At 42.2% G+C, this 25,403-nt stretch overlaps 1 protein-coding gene across 1 annotated transcript in view; it reads left to right on the top strand.

Annotated features, from left to right (window-relative positions):
• Positions 1–9,109: 9,109 nt before the first annotated feature.
• The window catches only part of LOC112467382 (zinc finger protein ush), a 62,509-nt gene continuing 46,215 nt past the window's right edge, over positions 9,110–25,403 (top strand). The window contains exon 1 of the mRNA XM_025035974.1: positions 9,110–9,503. Coding sequence (XP_024891742.1) covers positions 9,431–9,503 — 73 coding nt within the window. The 5' untranslated portion in view covers positions 9,110–9,430. The remainder of the gene's footprint in view (positions 9,504–25,403) is intronic.

Here is a 25,403-nt window from a genome sequence, read left to right as displayed (position 1 = left end):
GTCCGGCCCGTCAGGGATGAAAAGCCCCGGAGATAGGAAGCGGCAGCCCTCAAGGGGTGATCGACGATTTGTCAAAGTCCTCCTCTAAAGTGACGCTACACCGTCTTCGTGTCCAAGGACCCTCGCAGACCCGCAAAAACCGACACGTCCTCCGCCACGGGTAATAAATACTTCCGGAAATGTTCTTACGAATTATCTAGCGTGCCGCTTTTTGCCCGATTCTACAGTGAACTCGTCCGGGTCCTCCGCCTTTTAAATTCGCGTAAACCGCGCTCTCGGTTGACATAACGTGAGATAAAACGACGATTGATAACAACTGTCTATATGATTCGGATAGGGTAATAGTTTTTACCACGAAAACAGAACGTAATATCGACGTGTTTTATTTTAATTGTTGACAATTTTGCACATTCCAATAAATCTTGACGATTGATCTTAATAATTCTATTTAAAAATAATAAATTTAATAATTATTTTACTATTTTACTAAATAATAAATTTCCACACATTTTAAGTATTAAAAATTGACGCCAGAATTTTTCGATGAGGGTACGAAATCGCATCTAAGAAATCTTCATTCATATTCTACAACAAAATTGTGAAATTTCTTTAGTGAGAATGATTAAATCCTTTAATAAAAATCTCCGACGCTCATAAATCTTCATTAATAAACGCGAGCGAGATTTGTTCCCGGGCAAACACCCCCCGAAAACAGGTCATCCTGACGTTGAAGAGCCTGAAGGTCCCGCGGCAATATCACTCCCCCTCTGCGTCCTTCCCACGGCCCACAATTACGCGACTGTTTCCGAGCGACGGGTAGCTCTCGCGCGATGCACTCGCGTTACACTTCGTCGTTGTCCTTTCGCGAGGGGGAGGGCGGGGAGGGGGTAACTCGCCCCGTTTCCCGGGCGGTGAAAAAGCGGCGGACACTTTTTATCGTCGCTTGCAATTACGATTAGCCCACCAGGGGTGGTAGCCGGTGATGCCGGGGGAGGGAGGAAACGGCGAAGGGGGACGAGGGGGGGTTGGCGCGATTAGGGCGCCTCGTCAAAAACCGCCCCGCGGAACAAATGGTCGCTTATCCTCCCACCTCCGGCTGGTGCATATTCCCCTCAAGAGCGGCGGCTCTCGCGGACGAGAGAAGGCTCGAAAGGGGGAGGAAGGCGGGAGGCGGGAGGGGGGAGGTCGGAGATAGAGAAAGCTCGGCTCGAGGGGTGGCGCAGATTACACAAATGAGAAATGACCATCAGGCTATCGGTGGAGGACTTCGGTGCCGTCGCTACTCCTGCTCGGGGTTTTGCGGCATCTGCGCGCGACGTGGATATATACACGTGCGCGCCACACACACACACAGATATACACGCAGCACCCACACCGACGCCGGACGTCGGCGTCGGAGAGCGGCACGGAGGGTTGTGGGAGAGAGCGAGAGAGAAAGAGGACAGGAGGAAGAGTAGAGCTTCCGGCGGCGCGAGCTTTTTAGATACGCCGCCGATTGCGGCGGTATCTTGCTCGCGGTAGCGCCGCCACCGCCGCCGCCACTGCCGCCGCGGTGCGTATAATTTATTTTCCCGATAACGTATACACCGGGGTTGAGCAGCGTCTCGTCGTAAGGTCCGCGTCGAACCTCCCCGAGACGGCGCGCATCACGACTTTCCTGCGCGGCCTGGGGAGCCGAAGGTCTCCGGTCTCCGTGCGTTACGCCACTCGGTTCTCAATCCATTTGATATCTGACACGTGTAAATATACAATTTTCGTATATCTCGGTTAATTTAATTTTGTCGGTATCATCTAACGCGCGGCGACAAGAGACTCGCTGAAATCGTGTAACGTAGCTGCGATAATAGACTTTATTGAGAACGTATGAAATTCAAGGTCGGATGACTCTCGGATGACTGCGTTTAGCGCTAAATATATCGAGTATAGTTGCTGTATCTGCGATCGCCTTCACATGGTGAGATACCGCAGCATCCGCTGTGGACCGACCAGCGCGTGCCCTCCCTCCAGTTTCTAAAAAAAATCAGTGATGGTCACTGCGTAGGGCTTCCGAGCATCAATCGGGTATCCGTCCATCTTCCCGGGCAGATGAGAGAACGAGGCCGATAAAGAACGGGGAGCGGGGGGGGAGGAAGAGAGGGAAAAGGGACCGAGCTATCTCTCGCGTCGTCTAGACTCGAAGAGCCGTTCCTGGATTTTCTCCCCCGGGACCTTCGCGTTTCCGAGCGAGGGAGCGAAAGGGAGAGAGGCCGCCCGAGAGAGAGAGAGAGAAAGGGAGAGAATGGACGAGACAGTGAGACCACTGTGTGTTGAATCCGTTTCTCCTCCCTCGCCGTTGCCGGAGGATCTTAACGAATAAGATAACACGGCGCCAGGGAGTTCCTCTCTTCTTCTCCTCTCCGTCTCTGTCTCTCTCCTCGCCGTACCTCGTACTCGCCTCTCTTCTCCTTTCCCTCTATTAGGTACTCGAAGAGGCCAACGGTCACCGACACTACAGCGATGATCTATCCTGGCTGTCCTCTCGACGTTCTCTCCTCGCGATTACGTGGAATCTCGCCGTCGTCGTTTCCGCCCGCGCGCTTTTTCATGCCCTGTCTGTCGCCCCGTCGAGAGATCGCACGCGTCCTCTCTCCGATCGACCGACTTCGTTTTACGAGGAAATTGATCGCTGCGCGAAGTAAAGAAAAGTTGGATATTTAAATTAGTCGTCTGACGTTATTCGCGGAAAACAAGCGGAACGATCTGCAGTCGCGAAAAGGTTCCTCGATCGAAAGAATTGAATATTACAAATGGAGGAAAAGAATTCTCTCTTCTTATTAATTTACGTAAGTGGGAAGGAGATCCCTTGATCTTTAATGTGATTAAAAAACTGAATTAAATATATATAGAATTAAAATGGAATTTCCTTGTTTCGTAATTGCGGGAGGCATCCTTAAATTAAATTGACAGAGAGTTAAGTTGCAAAGGAACAGCTTCAATTGAGATGATTTCTCGCAATGATTTCGTGGCGTGTAGCCTAATTGAAACCGTTCATACTTAGGGTTATTGATCTCCTGCGCGTATCAACGGGATCGTTCTCCTTGCCCGGCGTCTTCGGGGGATTCCGCGTAATCGGCGTCCCGGCGTCAGTCGCTCCTCGACCGGATAAACGACTCCGATATACCCCGCGAACGAGAACAACCCGCTGACAGTCCGCGCGAGAAAGCGAAAGGGAGAGCGAGGGGGCGAAGAAATTCGGCAAAAGAATTTTCCTTGCCTTCCGAGTCCCATGCAGTCGAATCGAGTTTTTCTCCTCGCGAGCGCCTCCGATCGAGTGAGCCTGTATCTGCTTTAATAGAATGCCATCAATGATTTAAATGGCGCAGCTACGATATTTTTTGTGTAGTCTCACGGACGACTTAATTCGAACAGCCGCTCGTTTCAGCGACACTCGACGAATTAATTACCAATAGTTATGCGACGTAATTGCACTGCTTAATTCAAATCTTTCTTCTTTTTTTTCTAATTCGAACGCGGTTCTTCTTCGAGTCACGACATGTGTCCCGCCGTTCTTTCTTTCTCCTCGCTCCCCGTCTTCGAGGCGGGACGTCGGTGGACCGGACTTTCTGGTCGCTTTGCGACTTGTCGCGCGAAAACTCGTTTGCGCGAATCCCGATGTTAATCTGCGCGTATTAATACGCGCCCAACATCGATATCGAATAACGGATAGATGGATCTGATAGGCGACGCAGAAAATACAAGTTCGACTGGTTCTCTCTTTCTCCCTCTCGTCGAATATCGCGTAAAGCTGACGCGAATAATTTATTAGCAGGTAATTACCGATTGCGACGTCGATAACAGCGGGGCACGTTGTTTCGCAACGGTTCCTTAGAGACGCATGACGCAACCGACATCACGCAGCCGAATAACGTTGTACGTATACTGAAACGTGCGTGAATCGGCGGCGGTAGCCGCGGCTTGCGAAACCTTGCGAAAAATCCGCGCACCGCGGACTGATAAACGCGCGCGTGCAATAAGCCGTATAACTAATATCTGCCCTGAGAGAACCATCCGTGAAAATGCAAGTAACGAAGTTCCCCGCGGAAAAATCAGAAGTATTATTTTTGCGGAGAGCTTTTACGTAATATACAGTTTGGTGCAAATTTATGACGACGAATTGTAGAAGAGGAAGAGTAAACGTCCTTCTAGATATGTAATTATGGAATTAGGATGTGCGCGTAAAAGCGTACAGGTATATTAGTCGAAGCTTAATTAAGACTGCCCGGGCTACTGCACACTGAACCTAGAAAAAAAATTTATTTTCATCGCAAATTACCATCGTCGATTATCATCAAGGTCATACTTGAGATTGCATATTGAATTAATGTAGAATAAACTACTGCGCGTAGATGCATAACTTCAGTTTTTACTTTAATTTATATATGTTTGGGTATCAGAGCGAATCTCGAAAGGAAAGAAATATACGTTAACAATTATTATTAATCAACCAGAGTCATTATCGTTGTTATTACAGTTAATGTAATTTAATTTATTAATTTATACCGTTAATATTAATATTTATAATTATATTATAGTATTACGTTGAATATACATATTCAACGTAATATAATATAATTATAAATAAATGTGTAATATGTATATAAATAATATTAATAAATTTTGTTAATACAGATACGCTCTCTCTCATGCGATTTGACAGATTTATATTATTTTGGAAATATTATTAGTATAAAATTATTATTCATTTTCACATCTCAGTTGATGCATATAAAATACACATTTTTCTTGTCGATCTCGGAAACTCGTAAACGGCTATTTCCACGCCACATTTCTTAAGACTACACAGGTGGCCTGCAAGCTGTCCGCGGTTGTGCCTTTCCCTCGGAAAGAAAAGCCGTCCGCAAGAATGGATGCATTAATGTTCGAGTGGATTATACAAATGCACGTGTTACTTTTGCATTCGTAACGCACGCAACGTCGCCGGAGTTCAGTAGTTAACGACGTGTGAATATTTATGGCACTGTCAGCACTCGTTTCCGTCATCGTACCTCGATTCGAGCGCGCCGCCGTCGCGCCGCGTCGCTGCTTTTATCGAACCAACTGAACTCGCTCTCTCGTCTCTACCCGGTGCGAATAAAGTCAAGCCGCGTTGTTGTACGTTGCGTTGTACGCTGCTGCGTCCCGTTGTGTGCCGGCGCGGCGTCGGCCGTTGCACCTCGCGCATTTTCCGCCGGCAGGAACATAAACAATAATGCGTTACGGAATAATAGGCGGACTTAAAATAACGAGCGCGCGACGCGCGAAGCGGTAAACGCGATAAAATACGCGCGGTACAATTAATCAGCATCCAAAGAAACTCTCCGCGCTCTGTACGTAGAACAATATAATCTTACCGCGTAGACTATCAGGATTGAGATCGCGTTACGTGAGGTAGTTGAGAATTAGCACAAACACCAGCTGACGAAAGAAAAATCGAAATAGGACGTGCGCGTGATAAATACATTATTGTTGCAGAAATCCTTATGTGCTCTATGTGTATATACTTATTTTATATCTCTCGAACGCGTATATTGGTTCTTCCAAGTTCCGAGATCGCAGATCAAAGCCTGAGTTAAGCGCGGAAACGGTATCGTCTCGACATGAACGGAGGCAGGAAAGAGAAAGACAAGGAGAAACGAAAGAAAGAAAGGAAAAAAAAGAACAGAAAACGTTCGCGGCGCGCGATACCGCATCGACGTGCGGAGACAAAGAGCACGCTTACTAGATATAAACGGTTCCCTACGTGTCTCACGCCCTGGCCTTATCGTTATCGCTCCGTTACTCATGGAGAGCCGGAGTGCGCGCGCGCGCGCGCGCATTGCTACGGGAGTATCGCGAGCTGCGCGGCGGTTATCGTTATCCGTTATCGTCGCGCGTTATCAGCGAAGTTCGAGCCTGGCACCGAGAGGGGAGCGCGCGGCGACAGGGGTGCCGCTTCTACCGCCGGAAAACTAACGTGATATCGCGGTCTCGCCAAGGTCCGAGGAGCAGCCGAATTCAGCCGAGTCAATCTTTCAGAATATTCATGAAGAAGATAAATATAGTAAACAGAATTGACTTATATTACAAGAATTATTCTTAGTTTTTGCTGCGTCTAACTCGAGATGATAAAAAAGGCGAAAGTTATTTTACTCGGTCAGTAACCAAAGCCTTACATTCTTTAATTGTTTTTATTGCATCTAAGAGAGTGTATATTGATATTTTGTATAGTTAAAGCGTGTTATCAGGATTTTAGCTCGGAAAGAAAAAAATAACATTGCGAGGAAACAAATTGATAAAATTCTCATTATTCCATTTTTAATCTTTCGAAGAAAGCGATCGCGTGCGATTCACGCGAGTCGTGAAATGACTTGATACTGATGTCAGCGATTATTCTCGGGAATAATTGATGAATCACCGAGTTTCTCCTCCTTCATGAGAGCGCGAGCCCCGGAATTGCCGTCTTCCGGTGTGTGTACCCGGTGGGTCAACAATGAAGAAGAAGACGAAGTGAAGCGAGGAGGAGAAAATAGGGCGAGGGCGCGAGAGAGCGAGAGAAAGAGACAAGAACGACTGTCGAATGTTTACTTGGTACTTATCGTGCGGTAACAGAATGCAAAGGACGGAAAGAAGGATCTCGGCAGTGACACGGAGCGAGAAAAGCGACGGCAGAAGGGAAAGATGGAGGGAAAGGTGAAGCGAGAGAAAGAGAGACAAGGACAGAGAGCGAGCGAGAGTGCGAAGAGGAGGAGGAGAGTGATAACAGGTAGCCATGGGTCCCTAGGCCGCGGGGAAACCAGTGATAGTGCTTGCACCGCAAGAGCGAGCATCTCGTCGTGGTCTCTAAATGTTTCGGTAGAAAACCGGTAGAAAAGCCACGAAATTACGATGTGAAAAGTAAAGCAGAAAAATTAAAAAAGACGAAAGTGCGCGATATGAAAATAAGAGTTGAACAATAAGAGCGAAACGACGACGTGAAATCTGTGTGGATTGTTTGAGTGCTAAATATTTTGTTTCTGTATTTTATATGTGTTTATTATTGTACATGTGATCGTTCCGATAGTGAAAACCTGTCAGTACGATAAACTCCGGAATGATGATATCCGAGAGTTAAAAGCCGTAAAATTTTGTGAAATTGCATTATGGATGAGGAAAGATATAATTTTGTTTGTGCGATAAAGGTGACGATTGGAGAAGAAAGTATTTTTATCGTTCTACAGCTTGAAAAATAAAATTTACACAAAACTTTCAGGTATTTTAATAAGCATGATCTTGTTTGAGTGACGAATGCATTTTCAATTATAAAAGTAATAGATTCAAAATATCGCAGAACATTTAAAAATGTGCTGATTTTAAAATCTTTAAAGATTTTCAATACGTTAAGTGCGTCAAATATCACAATATCTTGAACTTTAATCTAAGATATTAATCTATAATCTATAAAGATATTAATCTATATCTATATCAAAGGTATCAATCTTGATCTATATTTTTTCATATTAAATATATCAAATATCTTTATTTAATGAAAGACTTTTAATAAGTTGAAAATCTAACATAGATAATGTTACTTTAATGTAAATAACGTGTTGCAAGGGTCGACGCTGATATAACGTTAACAGATGACATTACATTTTATTTTATAACTTGACAATGTTTTTGTTATTATATTATTCGTGATGTCTGTAAGATAATTTTTACGAGGAGTATATACACACACATATTCGAATTGCGTCGCGGAATGAGGGACTCGTGAGATAGAGGAGGGAATTCTGAAATGAAATAAAGTATATTAACAACTCATGCCCGTATATGTAAAATCGCATAATTAAGAGCGGCGAAACCGCTTGAACCGCACGTGTCAATTAAAACTTGCGCATGTAGGAGGGTTCTCTTGCACTTGTAAGCAAGTTATAATTAATCCGTCAAAAAACGCACGGCGAAGCGGAAACAACAAAACTATTTGCCATTCCTGAAAAAGAAACATTTACGAGATATATTAATCGGAAAGTTTCTTACATTCGTTACTTTCAACTTCCAGTTTCATTCTGACGCAGAGCCGGTTTTTAAAACAGTTACATTTTCACGTGTTTAGATTTATACACTTTTGTATATTGCTATTATATATTTTTCTTATTTTATTTCTCTGTCTGTCTCTCTCTATTATATTTCTTATGTTTCCATACCTTTACGTGTGTTCTGTATTTTTATATTTATACTTCTGTTTGCCTCTTAAAATTCGTTATTCTTTTGGAAGAAATTCTGTTCTTTATAGTTCTCTCTTTTATAATAATTTTATATTCATACTTTTGTTCGCATTTGAAGATTTTTTTTTAACGTGTCAGATTTTTCAATCTCGAGATTATACGCGCGCGCGGGATAAATTTCTTAATTGTAGTCGCGTAGAATCGATGCAGTTTTACGTCTCGTAGATGCGGCGCGTAAACGTGCGTGTGTGCGATCGATAAGATGACGATCGATAAGGGTACGCCGGCGCGCCTTATCGGGCAACGTGCGTGCGATAAGATCTCTGCTCTCTCGTGTATGAAGAGCGAGGGGGAGGAGCGGATAATCCGCCTGGTATCCTCGAGCTCGAGCTCGCGCTCGTGACCCCGCGATATACGGAATGTATTTTAATGGAACGTGAGGCGCGCGCGCGGGACTCGGAGGTTTTCTTCTTCGAGCTGATTGTTCACGAGTCGTGATACGCGTCAAACGTTTAACGATATATCGATCGGTGAGATTCGTGACGTACGTGTCGTGTCCCGAGAGCGCGAACATTCCGTCGCTCGTTCCACGATCGATTTCCGCGACCGGCAATTTGGTGGATCTCGTCTGTGATTCGACCAGCCTGCAAAAACGTTTTATGTAGAGATTCGCGATCGATTTGCGAGTTTGCGTCTCGCGCGAGCGATTCCCGCGTCTACGAATTAAAATGAAGGGACCGTAGATCGGGAACTTTCGGACAGAAACAAAATTTTTAATTGAAGTTTTTTTGCAGCAAGTTTATTTGAAAATCTACAGAAGATTATTTTGATGCGGATTATTTTATGAGCTTATTTGTGAATTATATTTTTCAAGAAAGGTTGTATTTTATTATTAAAATTATGGAAAACTTTGGTAATAGAGGAACTAATAACTGTATATATATTACGTTTAAAAGAGCGAGAACTCCTCGAAACATTTGCGGTGAGAATTATGTGTGGGTGCCCGAAACTTTTGCTCGAGATACTTTGATGCGCGTACTCGTGTTTACACACATGCTGCTTTTGCACCGTGATTGAATCTCTGTGAAAGAACTCGCTTTGGTGTGCCTTGATGAGGAATGATTTACGGATTATGTTGAGAAACGTGACGAGTGCGGGAACGCTAAGTGTCTTCCCAGTTTGAGAATTCGTTCCCTGCCGCGCAGATCATGAGCATTATACAGTTGTGGCGTCAACGTAGGGCGAGTCAGCTGCGGGCCGAAACTGCTCTCTCCTTGTCGAGTAAGTAGCTTTCTTGAAATATTCTTATATAATTCTTTGGCCCCTTCCGGATGAAAGTTATTGTGCCTTGAAATTATACTGACGTATGATCAAGCTCTGACGTGATTATTGTATAAACTACAGCGCTAATTGTATTATTGTAGCGTAATTTTCTTTTGAAGGAAGGACTATTTTATTATAATATTCGTAAAATATAATGTAAATTATACATATTACATATAATTAATATTGTATGTAATTTACATATCATAAATTATGTGTGTATGTGTCGACATAATAATCTTCAATTATTAATAAGTAATAATAATAATATTACCAAATGCAATGATATAATCAGAGATTAATTATACATTATACTTTTTCTATATCTCCGAGTGAGGATGATACTATAGAAAATCTCACTGTTAAATATCAGGCTCTGAAAATATCAGTATTAATTCTGTTAAATAGAAAGGTGTATCTCGAATCATACCACATAACAAAAAAAATTGGCTCGTCGAAATAAATTATGTGAAAGATAGGTATATGTGGAATACATAATATTTTTATGATATTTTCAAAATTTTGTTGAAATTTCCTTCTCCTTTTTTTTTCTCCCTCCCCCCCCTCTCTCTCTCTCTCTCTTTCTCTCTCTTTGTCTCCTAGGAGAGAAGTATATAGAAGAGAAAGAGTTTCGATGAGTGCGAGTCGCGGCTCGTCGCGGTCTCGCAGAGCGCTAATGGGAGGAGTTCATTAAGATCGCGCGATTAGGACGCCTTATCGCGGCTAACCGAGGCTCGTTACTTTCGCGTGACGTCACTTCCTCTCTCTCTCCCGTCCCTCCGGACCGCCCCTCACCACCTCTGTCGCCTCTTTTCAGCTTTTTTTTACCGCGTGCTTTGTTCTCCGAATTTCGCCCGACGATCCTTTCCCCGATGAGTCGACAGCTGGCGAGGAAATTTTCGTATCGTATTAGGATATAGGAGAATAAATTCTTAGACGGGCTATCTCGTACAGGATGTCTCGTGGTCGACGCGCGAAATCTTAATGAAGGATAAATTCGATTTTATGGGCACACAATTTTTTCTTGGTGAGAATTTTATAATTAATTAATCATAGATTAAAAATTCGTAATTTTGTATTAAATATTAATGAATGTTTCGTATTATATAAATAAATTACGGACTAAAATTAAATTCTGTATGAGATAATTTAAATTAGCAATAATTTTATATTACCATTATTTTTTGATAAATTATGAGCTAAAATAATCTGCTAAAATCTCGTGTTAAAAACTTCTATATTAAATCGGCGAAGGTTGGATATTATGAAAATTTTTAGAATGATCTCTTTTTGTAATTATCTCTTTTGATATGATTATTTGCTAAGCGGCGTATTTTTTTCTTGTTACATCTTCGAATCCTATTTGAGTCCTATTAACTCTGTTAATTTGTTTTAATTTCTGTTAACAGGTATTACATTCCTTTCTTTAATTAAATCGCTTCTATTAAGATATCTTATTAAAGATCGTCTTACTTGAACTCAGCATCCTACCTTGATATTGAAACTTCGCATGAGTCATCGGTCTTAATGCGATTAGTCGATTAAGAGGCAAAAACACGCGTCTCTCTCGAGTTGTATTCGTTCGTGAAAAAGTGCGACGCGATCTATAACACAGATCTACAGATCGTAATCGAACGCGATGCGATTAGCGACCTTATCGGGTACAGCGATAGCATCGCCAGAACGTTTTCGTTGTCGGTTTGGCCGGCCGATAGAGCGGCGATAAATTGTCCAGACGATGATTAGCGGGAAGAGTAGATACGGTCGTAGATCGCGATCGCACATCGATCGATCATCGATCGAAAAATCGCCGATCGCAATGATCGATATCCTGTTCTTTCTTTCCCTTCTTCACTCTCCCCTTCTCTCTCTCTCTCTCTCTCTCTCTCTCTCTCTCTCTCTCTCTTTCTCTCTTTCTCTCTTTCTCTCTTTCTCTTTCTCTCTCTCTCCCTCTCTCTCTTTTTCTTTCTGGATGGACTTTGCTTTCGCTCGCGATTATCGATCGCCTGCAAGGCAAACTCGATGCAAACGGATTAATAAGGCGGAGAGAAACGTCTAGAACCTCTAACAATGAAGGCATTCTTGACAGCAACGGTTGGTCTTATTATTACGATGTCTTATTGTCGAAGATATTCCTGATTTCTCGATTTTTCGTTGTCCGTTCTTTACGCATTCATGCGTAGCGAATAATGATATATTAACAGCATTAATCTAAAAGTAAACTTGTTAATTTAATACACCACGTTTTTTTTTTAATAAAATGTATTTATTTGATTTATATATTGTTATGGAATTAACAAGATTATTTCCAATTAGATCTAATGCTGTTAATACATCACTTTTTTCCGTATATCTGCTCGTTAATATTAATTATCTTTTGAAAAAACTTAGAGACAAGATACGAACGATTAAGTTGTCTTTGAGTAATCTCATTTTATAAAAGTTACAACAGCAGAGACTTTCCAATTATATGCTTCACATATTAAATCTCTAAGATTATGTTTGAAAATTGTCTTTTCCGATATCTTTTTAAGTATTGAAAGATCTAATGGGAAATTTTTGGTACCAGTTATTCGTACTAGTTGCTTATTCTCAATGTTTATCTTCTTAATGTCAGATTGCTACCAATGACCCTTCCGTTACCGCGAAGCAGGTATCGCGGGAGACTATCCTGCCTGCGAAATCGCGCAAGCGAGGATCTCACTCTCGCATGATCCCGGACGTCTTAATTAATTCCACAGGCCCGACAGGGATCGCGGGGGCTCTCAATCTCCGTCCGTCCCGTTCTCTCCCCATCGCTCCCTCCCGCGATTTCATAAATAAAGATACAAACGAGAGGCTATACGAGTAAGCCTATCGCGAGAGAAAGAAAGAGAGAGAGGGGGGGGGAGCGAGAGCTCTCGGCGATCTCTCGGTACCCCTGTCCCCCTTCCCTGTCCCCCGTGTAATCTCGATGGCGAGGCACAGAGAACGAGGAGGAAGGGCCGTGTGCACAGCGCGGGGTGGCGCGCGAGGAGGTATGGGATACGGTGAGGTGAAGATCTCTCGTCCGATCGATCCATCGATGGATACATACGTCCATCGGTAACACGCCTCTGCCGATCTCACCTTCTCGTGAGCCTCGTATAAGGGCTCGAAGGACGAAGTAAGCAGAGCGAGAAGGAGGGAGGGAGGGAGGAAGAGAGGAAGAAGAGCCCCCGAGGAGCCCCTCGTTGCACAATTATCTCATTTGCCGATCGGACCCTCCCACGTGTTAATTTGCTTGTTGGTTAACCCGCCCGTTTCCTCCCACCCTTCATCCCTTATCGGTTATTTCGCTCTCTCGACTTTCGTGGAACCCCCTGTGCTTCTTCCTCCTCCCTGCTCTTTTCTTTTTATTCTTTTCTCTCTCTCTCTCTCTCTCTCTCTCTTTCTCTCTTGGAAAGTTTGCTTCCTCTTTTCTTCCGCTCTCTTTCCTTCCGTTCCGCTCGGACGGAATCGCGCCGCCGATCGCTCCAAAATGAATTCGACCGTCACTGATCGACGAGCGCGAATGTCGATCGATATAAAAACAGACCAATTATCTTTCGCACGCTGGGTAGAAGAAACACGCGTGCGTGTGTGTGTGTGCATGTCCGTTTTCATCAAGTCGAACACTTGCCGACCATATTTGGGTCTTTTACAATCCAATTAAATCTTTCGGACATCTTTTCGCACATGTATGAGCCAATACTCGCCAATATTGACATATGTAAATTGTATGTATGTATGTGTGATACATTATTACATTATTAATACAAAAAATATATTATTATGTTAATAGAAAATAATATAAAATTTACATATTATACATATCCAAAAAAATTATTCTCATTAATATTTGCTATCAGCATGTGTAGAGCTATTTTATCTCGCACATAATCAGTATAAAGTAATACTAAAACGAAGACGACTTATATTAAAATATTAATTAAAATGTTAATTATGATATTAAAATAAATATTAAATCTGTAAGGAGAAAATCACGTATGAGATATAATCGTTAACTGATCAATCCGAAACATGGATTCGGGGAATCCCGTTTTTCCCTGACATCTTGGACTGCGACGAGTGTTATTGGAAATCATTGCGATGTTTCGTAAAGGCAAATCGCATTGGGTATCTTGTTACGCGCGTTAATCCGGCAGGAAGAAGAAACTACGTCTCGTTCGCTCGGCCGACTACGAGGTAAAAGAAGGACAAGAAGAAAAAAAGGTCGGGTCCGGGGAAAAAATGAGAAAAAAACGACGGGGAAGGGAGGGAAGGGACCGATAAGGCCAGTCGATAGAACGAATGGAGCCAAACATTCGCCGCGGCTCCGCTGCAGATAAGATCCCGTATCTGCCTGAGAAACCGTGCTTTTTATGCTCCCGACCATCAGCTCTCTCTCTCTCTCTCTCTCTCTCTCTCTCTCTCTCTTTCTCTTTCTTTCTCTTTTTCTCTCTCGTTTTCTCGTTCGTTCTCTCGTTCGTTCTCTCGTTCGTTCTCCTTGTCGTCGTTGGTCGGACAAGCGAGATGGACTTATTGCCTGCGCGCGCGGACCCGACGAAGACGGAGTCCGGGCCCCGCGCGCTGCGCCGTTGCGAGCGCACGGGCCCCTCTCGCAGATAGAGATAGCTATTTTTAATGAGAATTCCTTCGAGAACGCTGTGCGCGCGGCTATCCGATAGCCGAGAGCGCGCGACTATCTACCGGTGGTGGATTTTTAATATCAGAAATGACCGCGCGGCAGCGGGCCCGGGGGGGCCCGGTGGGGGCCCGCCGCAGATAAGTCCCTCTCCGGTCGCGCGAGATACCCCGGCGGATCCATGGCTGCCGCCATGGCTGTCTCCTTTCCATCCATTTTTATCCGTCCGCGCGTTTCCTTCTCTCCCTCTCCGTCTCGCGCTCTAACTCTTTCTCTCTCCTAAGGCTTCCTTTCGCGGGTCCCCCTTGTCGGATCGCGCGATCGTGATCTACTCGCGATTCGTGGTTCGCGCCTCGATCTCGTATGTCAGTACGGAGAGTGCTTCGTTGGTAGTGATATATAGATCGAGAAATCGCATTGGATCGAAAAGAGGGAGAAAGGGATTTCGAGAGAGGGCACAATCATCCGCTAAAATGAAATAACATTGTAATATCGTATTGTCGAGAGAAAGAGAGAAAAAGAGGTTTATTTCTGGTCATAAATTGGAATTTGTAATTTGCCAAAAATGGAATATTGATTAATTAATGGTTAAATATTTATATTTTAATGTTAAGTGATTAGACATTTACACTTTAATATGGGAAAAGAAATCATTTATGATTTCTTTATCAATTAATTTAATTACTTAATTAATTATTATTAATTATTGTGGTTAAGGCCTCGAAAAATAATTTAATCTCTTGTTGAATTTTATAATTTTTTGCAAGATAAGAGGCTGCTGATTTTAATAGGCAAAATTATATCGGATTATATCTATAATTTTTACAATAAACGCAGTACATTGAATAAAGAATTATTTTCACAAATAACAATTAAAAACTTTTGATGTTAAATGTTTTGCTGCCGGTATTGTGTGTGTAAAACAACCACTTTTTCTACCTATAAAAAGTCTCTTTGTGAGTAGTAACATCTGAAACTGAGAATATTCAATTTTCATTAAAGAGTTTCCTTCATCTAGTATTAATCAATTTAATTCAATAATTAAAGGGAAGAATTATCTTCAATTAAGAATCTTATCGGGAAATTGAACTCCTTTAACTGCGGACGACAAGAGATGAAAGAAAATGGTCGATTAAATGTAGCATAAATAATCAATTAAAAGCGAGCTTAAGTGACATAAAAATCTGTTCGAGAAGATTGATCGTAATAAAAACGAGCAGCACCACAATCGCGAATCGCATTCAATTAATAAATTATTTCTAGTAATAATAATACGTAATAAATGCGCAATAATATAACGAGTCTATAATCAGACACATAAAGAGGAGGAAAGAGTATTAGAAATATAGAAATATAATCGAACTGAAGGGAACGGTCGAAGACTCGCTATGACGTAATTGATATTTCACATTAAATTCCTGCGAGGCAACAATCCTGTCCCACCGATACCCGCAAGAGGAAGAGAGGGCGAGAGAGAGAGAGAGAGAGAGAGAGAGAGAGAGAGAGAGAGAGAGAGAGAGAGAGAGAACTAGAGGATCTCTCGCGGGCCCGCGTATCAGTGATCTAGAGCCAACAACAATTAGCCAGGGGGTCAGGGTTCGTTGCTGACCCCGGGTACGCTGTATCGCATCGCATGGGCGGGTTCGCGCGCGCATCGCATCGAGGGCGATCCGAGTTAAACAAATCATCGCAGGCCTCCTCGGGAACGGAACGGAACGCGCGCGATCTCCTCTTCTCGCGAGGTCCCGCCGGTTACGATCCTTCCGATCGGCCGCGTCCCCCGGACAGCACCGATAAGGAGAGAGCAGGAGAGAAACCATCCGATGGATTTTTTTAGGCCGCGCTATCGAATTGGTCCCATCGTTCATTTTTGAGGCTGTAATAATAGATCGTTACATTATTTATTATATTATTGTTTATATTACGTAAAATTATATTATCTATTCTTATTATGTAATATTATTATGCATTATTATATAAATTTTATTGTGGAGTGTATTGCACTCATATTATATATGCATAATATAACATATTACATATAACATATGCATGCATATTTCATCGCCAAAGTTGGGTCTTGTGATCTCTCCACTCAGGAATATAAATATTTTACACTTGATATGAATATACATTAAAAATTTACATACTTTTTTATAAAATTTAGGAAATAAATGAAATGAAATCTATACCTAATTTATTCTCATCTTTATTGGAAAAAAGTGAGAAAGATACAAACACAATCTTTTACAATTTTACATAAACTAAATTCAAAATAACAATAATAATACAATGAGATGAAATAAAAAATATGCCAAAAATAATAAAATAAAATGAAAACTGCGAGGGTCGAAACAAATTGACTTGTCGATTCGCCGAGCGATATCTCTCGCACGATCCCTTATAAAAAAATGACGCTTGAAAAGGTCGATTTGCACGAAAATGGGGCCCCATCCGGGGGTGGGCGCATTCCAATTTAGCGCTACGATCCGGAGGAAGGCTCGCGGCGAATAAACGATCGATAAATCGGGTTTCCACGGGGCGCGCGTATCGGATATCCTCTCCGCACTTGCCGCGCAGAGCTGGAGGGAGAAACGGGGGGGCCCGGCCCCCCGTACGCGGCGCACGTAGGGTGTGGGGCCCGATTAACACGTTGTTTGTATAGGGGAATGTATAATAACAGGTTACGCCGTTGGCATAGGTACCCATTTGTATCTGTAAGAGGGCATCTCGGGTTCCCATCCGCCGCGTACTGGCGATGGAGGCCCGGGAGGGGGTTAGGGCCGCGGCAGCAAGAAGGGCAGGAGGAGGTAAAATGGCCGGGGCAAGACGGAGTGAATCGTATGAGAAAGGCGAAAGGATCGAGAGAGATAAAGGAGAGAGAGAGCGATGAGGGAACGGACTGTGCTTGAAAGGGGACCAGAAGATACAGAGAGGGGATTTACTCGGGTAGATAATGTAACGTATGCCAATGCGAACGAGAAAGACGTCATTATTTAGGAAAAATGCATAAAATATAAAGTAAAAGATATTTTAAGTAACCAATAAGTGATAATATTCTGCAATGTTTCTTTATTTCTTTTGTTCGATGTATAATTGTGTAAAATTTTGAAACATATTTTTGACGAATTTGGAACTGATAGTTTATGGAATTGTAACCATATTTTATTTATGAAAATTTATAAATTATAAATATTTACTAAGACAATAACATTGAACACGACAGACGCATGTCTCATCGTATTGCGAGAGGAGAGCGAGGGGGTGACACCAGGGGTGATGGGTAGAGATGGGGGGGCGAACTGTGGATGAAGCCTCGTATCTGCATTGCATCGCGGCGAACCGCACCGAGCACTGCCGAGCACTCTTCTTCGCGGTCCGGGCCCTCCCGATACACCTGGTGTACATCGCGTCCCGATCTCGATGCAGCCCCAGGCCGCCCTCTTCTCTTTTCCTCCCCGCCGTCCCTCGACCTCTGCGTCGGGCGGGACGAGTTGAAACGCCCTGAAAATTCACTGCGAACCACCGCACGAGATCGATCCGGGACGCGCGATCGCGGAACCACGTGTGTATGTGTGTGCGTACGAGATATGCCAGAATTATTGTTGGTTTCTTTGTTCGAAGATCGATTTCAATTGGTTTTTGGGGAATCATATCTTCGAGCTTTTGGCGATAATATCAGGCGAACAATTTAGATGATCTTAATTAAATTATTGTATATATAATTAGATGAAATTACATCGAATTATTTTGTTATACAGAGTATTTGTACAGTCAGTACCTCTGCAAATTAAATACTCCTTTTAACATAAAAATGAAAAGTCTCGATACTCGACGTTTAAATTAAGAATCGCCGAGGATTAGATTGTTTTTCGTTCAAACGTGTGCCTGAAAAACAAATTTATCTTATCTATCCGAATCCCGGAAGCCTCGATCGAATCGAATGCATCTTCGATTATATTATTTATGTTTCATGGACATTCTTTATCTCTACATTTTTATCGGAACGCGAATTTCACCGCGGTCTTGGAGCGAATTCCGGGACACCCTGTGCACGAGGTCCTTGCTGGTGCATATGCCATGAAGCTTTAGTCATCGTAACATCGCGATATATATTGATTATTGTCCGGCAAATGCCGACCCATTTACAGCCAACATTTCTGTGAACCGCGAAATCGGCGTTGTGTTTTTCGAAAGAATCGTCGAGTCGAGAAAATCATTCAATTACGTGTCCCGATTACAAATACACCCGTGATGATTAGCTTCTTGACATCTTTGTCTCCATCGATAACGACTTATAATCAGGCGAAGCGATGTAGATTATTTCTAGATATCGTAACATCGTACCCACAGAAAAGATTTCTGGGTACAATACTATTATTCTTCAATCTATCATAAAATAGGGTCGATATAGCGATAATCATATTTAGTATTGAAAAAAGAATATTTTAATTTTGAATTTTTAAATTTAGAATAAAATAATCTATGCTATCCTCCTAATTTTATCAGGAAGCTTTAGATAGCGATTTATGACAATCTCATAACATTTTTGGTTCAACAATAGACGGATCTGAAGGAAATCTCTGTCATCGCGTATGGCTGATGACAGAGAACGAGACGTCTGTCGTAGCGTATAGATATTAATAAAGGCAAAAAAAAAATGTAAGACGTGAAAGGTTATTGTACAGTAGCCTTTCATGACTTATGTTTTACTCTGCTTTACTTTATGTCCACGACTACGATGTAAACACTTAGGGCCAAAACACATATGACAATCGTAGTCGTGGACGTAAGTAACGCACAAGCTTTGGCGTATCCTGATCTGTCAGGTCGGGGACTACGACCGTCGTATATCGCTACGCCATGTTATGTGCTTTGACCCTTACGCTTTGTTCTCGTTAATAGTACCTATATCACATCATTATTAGCGTCGACAAAAGACGGTAGCACACATCGCGCCAAATATTGTGGCGCTAACATCGCGTGAAAATTTAATCTAAACGTAAGAATATATATATAAGCTTAAAATATATGTTACTCTTGTCTCAAGATATTTAGTGAATCTTATTTCATTCGACAGAGGAGAATAGGAATTATTGATTTAATCTTAATACCTATTGTTGTATTTTATTTTTATACTGCTTCCGATTGTGATGAGATTAAGTATATCAAGAATTTTTTTGTCTCGTTATCAGAAATCTTTTCTGCGAGGACAATATTAATCCAGTATGATTATTTTTAGCTCTATATTTTTCATGTTATATGTATAGTATATAGAAATATAATTTAATACATCCATATATTTTTTTAAATTTCGATAGTCACATAAACTTGTATATAAGGATTTCAGCAAAATTTTTTGCGCGCAATTTTATCTAATTTTGCTTCAATCGTTGTACAAAATTCACATATTTTTCTCCATGTTTATTTAATTAAATGCAGGAATTGGATGTTAATTAAAGCGGGAATTTAATAAGGAGGGGATATATTGCGCGAAAATTCTATCGCAAGACCGACGTTTGCCGGAAGCTCGAATTACCCGACGCGTTGCAGCAATGAACGGGACAGTCGCGGTCGTCGCGGGGTTACGTCAGTAGGGAGAGGGGGTGGAGCAAAATTCATTTCATCCCCCCTCGGCGCTATCGAGGCCGGTACGATGCTCGGTTCCCACCGGGAAAGAAATCCATCGCGATCAGAAAACTGGCACCACCGAACGACGATATACATCCCCCTCCCGCCACGGCATATCCTCCTCTCTCCGTCCCTCCCCCACGGAATTCCTCGGAATTCCGCGGCTGGTGACTGGCGGTGGCGACCGCGTGCGCTTCGCGATAAGCCCTACCAACACACCGCCCCCCGTGCACCAGCCGACAACCAGACAACCCACCCCCCCACCAATATACCTCGTCATCGTGGAGGCCCAGAAACTTTCGGATACGGACGGGAAGGAGGGGGAGAGAGAGAGAGAAGGGAAGGGTATATCAAGTGTATCAAGTACGGTGGCAACTCCCCTTCGTTCCCTTCGCGCGGTGCAGGATCGTCGAGGTTGTACTCGTCTATCTAGATGAACGAGTACAACGTCCGCGGATACTTGAATAATCGAGATTCCGGGGCTGTCGCTACAGGGTGTCGCGAAGTTATCCTCGCGGTGGATTGACGTAATAACTGACTCGTCGCAGCGATATGTACGTGTCGTGTGTCTAAGGATTGACGAACCAAGCGGTTCACATCCGGAGCGCCGAACGTGGAGCACGAATAGATATCGCGGACTCGCAAGGAGAAACCCAGACTCCTGGAGGAAGAGAGGGGGGAGGGGGGCTCGAGGATGTGAAATATACCGGGCTATCTATTCATCTATTCGCCGGTGCTTCGGAAAAAGATACGGAAGCGACGATGCCGACGCCGACGCGACGTGTCGAAGGTACACAACGGCGCGGAGATACCGCCGTTGCCGGGCCATTACCCCTTTACTACGCGGCACGCCGCGCGACGTTAGGCAAGCGCGCCGCGCCTCCGCCTCGCGTACTTTGTCAACTTTGCGTATCAATCAAGCGAGAGAGAGAGAAAGGGAAGGAGAGAGAAAGAGAAAGAGAGAAAGGAGAAGGGAAGAGGTAGGGGAGAGAGTGCTCGCGTAATGCACGATGCGGGACACGGGATGATAAGGGACATCGATGCATGAAGGCGGAGAAAGCGATGAGCCGGAGTTCGCAGATAAACGCCGCCGCGCATCGGCGCGCTCCTCTCTCACGTCGCGTCGCCTCCTCATTTTTTGACACCAGGTACAGGATGCGCGGCCTTAATATCGTACGCCCGCGCCCGCCCGCGACCCGATAAATCTCGTGTCTCGCCCGCGCCGTGGAAATTGCACGTGGAAGCGCAAATCGAGCATAGATTCGGATAAAGTTCTCCCCCGCCGCGCCGATGCATAATTTCGGCGCGGATTTGCTTTTGTCTAAGGAGAAGACAATTGTGTCCTCTCTACGTGGGAGATAATTTTTGATGATGTCGATAACCGTATTTTTCATCTTTGAACGTTAAAGAAAGGAAAAAAATAAGAGAAAGGAACTAAACTAGAATCAAATAGTGGTTCTTAATCAGCAATTATATGATTTTTAATTAAAAAAGGATGCGTATGCTTGAGCGCAATTGTTTTATGCATTATTTAAACCTAATTTTAATAATAATTTTCGATGGTTCCTTTGCTTAAGCAATAATCGACACACTTTACTTATATAATGCACAAGGTATAATTCTCACTTTCATATATTAATTACCAGATTTTTAATAGAATTAAAATTTATCGCATAATTTATTAACACAAAGAAGAGACTGAAGGAACTAAGAGATTAATTAAAGTAGGATTTATAGCGTGTGATTTGGATGTAACGTTTTTGCACGTTATTTGGACATAATTTTAAACATAATTTCCGATGGTGTCAATAACAAAGCGTTTTTCCCTTGCTATCGCTTAAACTAGACGCTCTTTATGCGCGCGAGACAGCGGCTTTTATATTAATAACCAGATTTTCGATCGAATAAAACTCCGTCGCTTAATTCATTAACACGAAGAAAAAACCGCGAGTTTTTCAAGTCAGATATAAAGTGATTTCCGACGCAACACGCCAGTGTATTTCTCCTTGAACTCCCCGTCAAAATTTGATAGAAAAAAAAATATACGTATGAAAAAAAAAGAATCCGGAGTAGCGCTCGCGTCTCTGATGAGGCAGCTCTCGTTTTTATTAATAATCGCGGGACGAGATCGCTCGCGGCCGTCGATCATCCCACCAGTAATTTGACGGCTGCCGGACACTTTCGTAACGAAAATTGTTGGAAATGCATTTAGCGTCGTGTCGAGTTTCTCGCGCGGCTTGATATTTTCCAGCCCTCCAGCTGGAGGTAGGGGCTGGCTTATCAACCGGCACGGAGTGAAAATCTTCCCCCGAGTGAGCATCCCTCTTCGTGGCTGTAGATCAACCGGCAGCAGATAGACTTCGTGTTGCCACCCTGATTGCGCTTTTCCTCAATGCTGTGTCGCCGTGTTGTCGTCGTGTCGTCGACATTCGTCGTCGTCGTCAACGAGGAACCCGTGTTTTCGTGAAACTGTTACCATCGATCTGTTCCCGGAACTCGTTCCAGGAACCACGAACGACAACTGATAATCAAAACACTAATAATAATAAACATAAATCGAAATAAAATGAGCAAAGAAAGAACCTTTGAAAAAATAAAACGAAAATATAGACACATAAGGAAATGAGAATAGAATAGAACCAAAAAATATATAAAGAATGAAAGTAGTAGACCATATAATTCAATAAGTGATTGAAATCGGTATATACCACCATTGGCGAAAAAACTACAATAATGAAAAAATGTTGTATTTTTTATATTTGATAAAAAATGTTTATAATAATCGATAAGATATTTTTCATGATTTTATTAACACCATAAAGCACTATAAAGCACAGTTATATAATTTTCTTACTGAATGTCTCTTTCCGTGTGGAAAGCGTTAATTCGCATTAACGCTTTAATAAGCAAAAAATACATTCACAATTCGAGTATCGAGTAAAAGGGATAACATGCCGTGAACGTGGGTATACATAAAGTGTCCCGGCAAATTCTTCTCGACGATCGCCGAGAAGAGGTTTCCTTACAATCGCAATAAGAAGGAGAGACAGAGAGAAGTTCTCGACTGTAATAAGCGGCGCGGTAGCGGCGACGGCCGTTAAATACGATCTTCGCATTAGAACACGAAGTGGAGGCGATAAGTTGTCGATAACTCGGGAAAGGAATGGCCCGCACGGTTGTCTGCGCGAAAAGAGAGTCTTGCTCGTTAACTTATGACTCGATGAAAAGCTCGTTGCCGGAATGGCGAGGCGGGAGGAGAGAGAGTCCTGCCGGCACAATTTATGCCAAATTGCAGGAAAATTGTAAAACTGCGCTCGTACCTGCATTTGTAACCGTCGCAAAAAGTATATGTCGTCCGACCTGACCGATTTTCGGCCAAATAACAGAATAATGATTTTTTTGCGGATATTAAAATTTATTTGCCATATGCAAATGATAAAGTTTGATATTAAAAATTTATCTTAAAACTGTGTGTTTAAATAAATATATCTATCATCGATTGTCTAAAAAGCAAAGTATATGTAATTAATTCTTATATGCTTAAAAGAAAATTAAATTATAAATTTAAGTAATGTTGAAATGACGTATTTATTCCAACTATCGTCGTTAAATCAAACTTGATCGCGTATTGCTAAATAGAATTTAAATATTTTTTTATCGAAGTTATACAATATAACTTTCAATTCAGTAGCCATAGATTTCCTATGATATTTTATACAATATTAATTTTCTTTTTAGTTTTATTTATCACGGACATAGAATTGTATCCAAATTCATATTTGTATTTCCATTTAGCATTGAATTTAACAACTTCTCTCACTAAATCTCTTTCTATTTACTTTGATAACAAAATACGCAGATTGATTCGTTTTTCACTTGCGTAAAACATCCGATCGTCGGAGAAAAACGCAAAACGAATCGCGAAAATCCTAAGCCGACTTACGAGTCGCGGGATTGTCTTAAATCGATTAAAATCGTGGATAACGCTTAAGCACAATCGTACGTCGACATTAGGCCGACGTTAGGAGGACAACTCGAGACGATAACTCATTGATAACTCTCTCACTCTCCTCGGAAGGGCGGCTTTTAAAAGGAAGCAGCCTCGCGCGCAGCCGTTAACTAACGACTCGATGAAAAGCTCGTCGTGCCCGAGATAGGGACAGATATTAGGGACGGGGAGAGCTCACCCCTACGTGTAGGGCCCGCCGCTAAATTCTCCGCCTGATCGCTAAGAAATTACTTGGAAATATACGAGCTGCGAGAGGAGCAAGGCGTTCTCCTCGCTATTATCATCCCCTGACTACTATTATCGGGCTTGCCAACATAGATAGAATTCGGAAATATTTCGTCTTTTTCCCTCCTACGCGATTAACGAGCTCCTGCGATCGCGATTTTCGCGAAATAGAACGTTACATAATTTATGCAGAAAAACGAGAGAAAATTAATTAAATAAAGAAAGGATAAATTGATGTATTATAAATGAATGTGATGGGGGAATATTTCTATTTTTTATCATAATATCACAGTTTTTTAAATTCTCTCTTTTAGCATTTCTTTATTATTACGTTCTCTTTTCTATTTCATCTACTTAGTTCCACTTTCTTTTTTTTATAATGTTTAAAAATAAGCAAGCAAATGTAAGTTTATAAAAGTCTATAAAATTGAAAAATTTCTTTTTTTCCATTATTTCTCAAAATAGCAAATAGGAAATAATGTGGCAATAATTATTTTTATTTATTTTATAATCATGTATTTTTATTATAAAAAATAGGAAATATAAAAAGGCAGATAATAAAATTGGTAATTGGTTAATTAACATAATCTATGCAATAAGAAGAATCCACTAATTTGGCAATAATTAGTATCATGTGCATATCTCGTTCCAAGTTCGCGTACCTCTTAATTATAGTTTCTACACTTAGCGTGTCCATAAACTTGTTTTGTCCTAAATGGAGTATAATAAGTAACCGTAAAAAGACGCAGCCGCGCGCGCGAAAGAAACAGACCAAATAACTATACCTACCCCGCGGTGCATCCATCGACAGTAACGCCTGTTACTCGGCAGTTAGGAAGTAGAACCCCCGACCCGGCGGTGGCCCATTAGCGCGGGGGGGGGGAGAAGGGGGAGGGCGCGAAATAGTGCCGAAGGAGGCGAAACGACGGCGGTAACTTTGCTAAGCCGAGCCGGGCCGGAAAACGATGGACGACGACACGCCGCTCCCCCGTTAGTTAGATCGATAACGCTAACTCGTTACGTATGCACTACGGACGGTCGCGAACGGTGCAACGAGCTCATTTTATTGGGATTTTCAGCGGCTTTCTTGAGCCATAAACATTCGGAGATGTCTCTTATATTATAATTATGATATTTATGATATAAATCGCATTAATGTATATATACACTCTTTGTAGTGTCTTTGTATATATTGAGTATTATTCATAATGTATTTAATTATAATAATAATTAATTATGTAATTAATAATATATTTAATAATAAAAATAATAGAACTTTTAGAGAAACATCTCTAAAATTAAAAAAATTAGAATATATTCCTGTAATTTTATTTGTTTTATTTGTCTATTT

The sequence above is a fragment of the Temnothorax curvispinosus genome, unplaced genomic scaffold, assembly GCF_003070985.1.
Source record: "Temnothorax curvispinosus isolate PA1 unplaced genomic scaffold, ASM307098v1 QBEX01017232.1, whole genome shotgun sequence".
Classification (NCBI taxonomy): domain Eukaryota; kingdom Metazoa; phylum Arthropoda; class Insecta; order Hymenoptera; family Formicidae; genus Temnothorax; species Temnothorax curvispinosus.
Note: the sequence above shows the minus strand (reverse complement) of the source record. Positions and strands in the feature narration are given on the sequence as shown.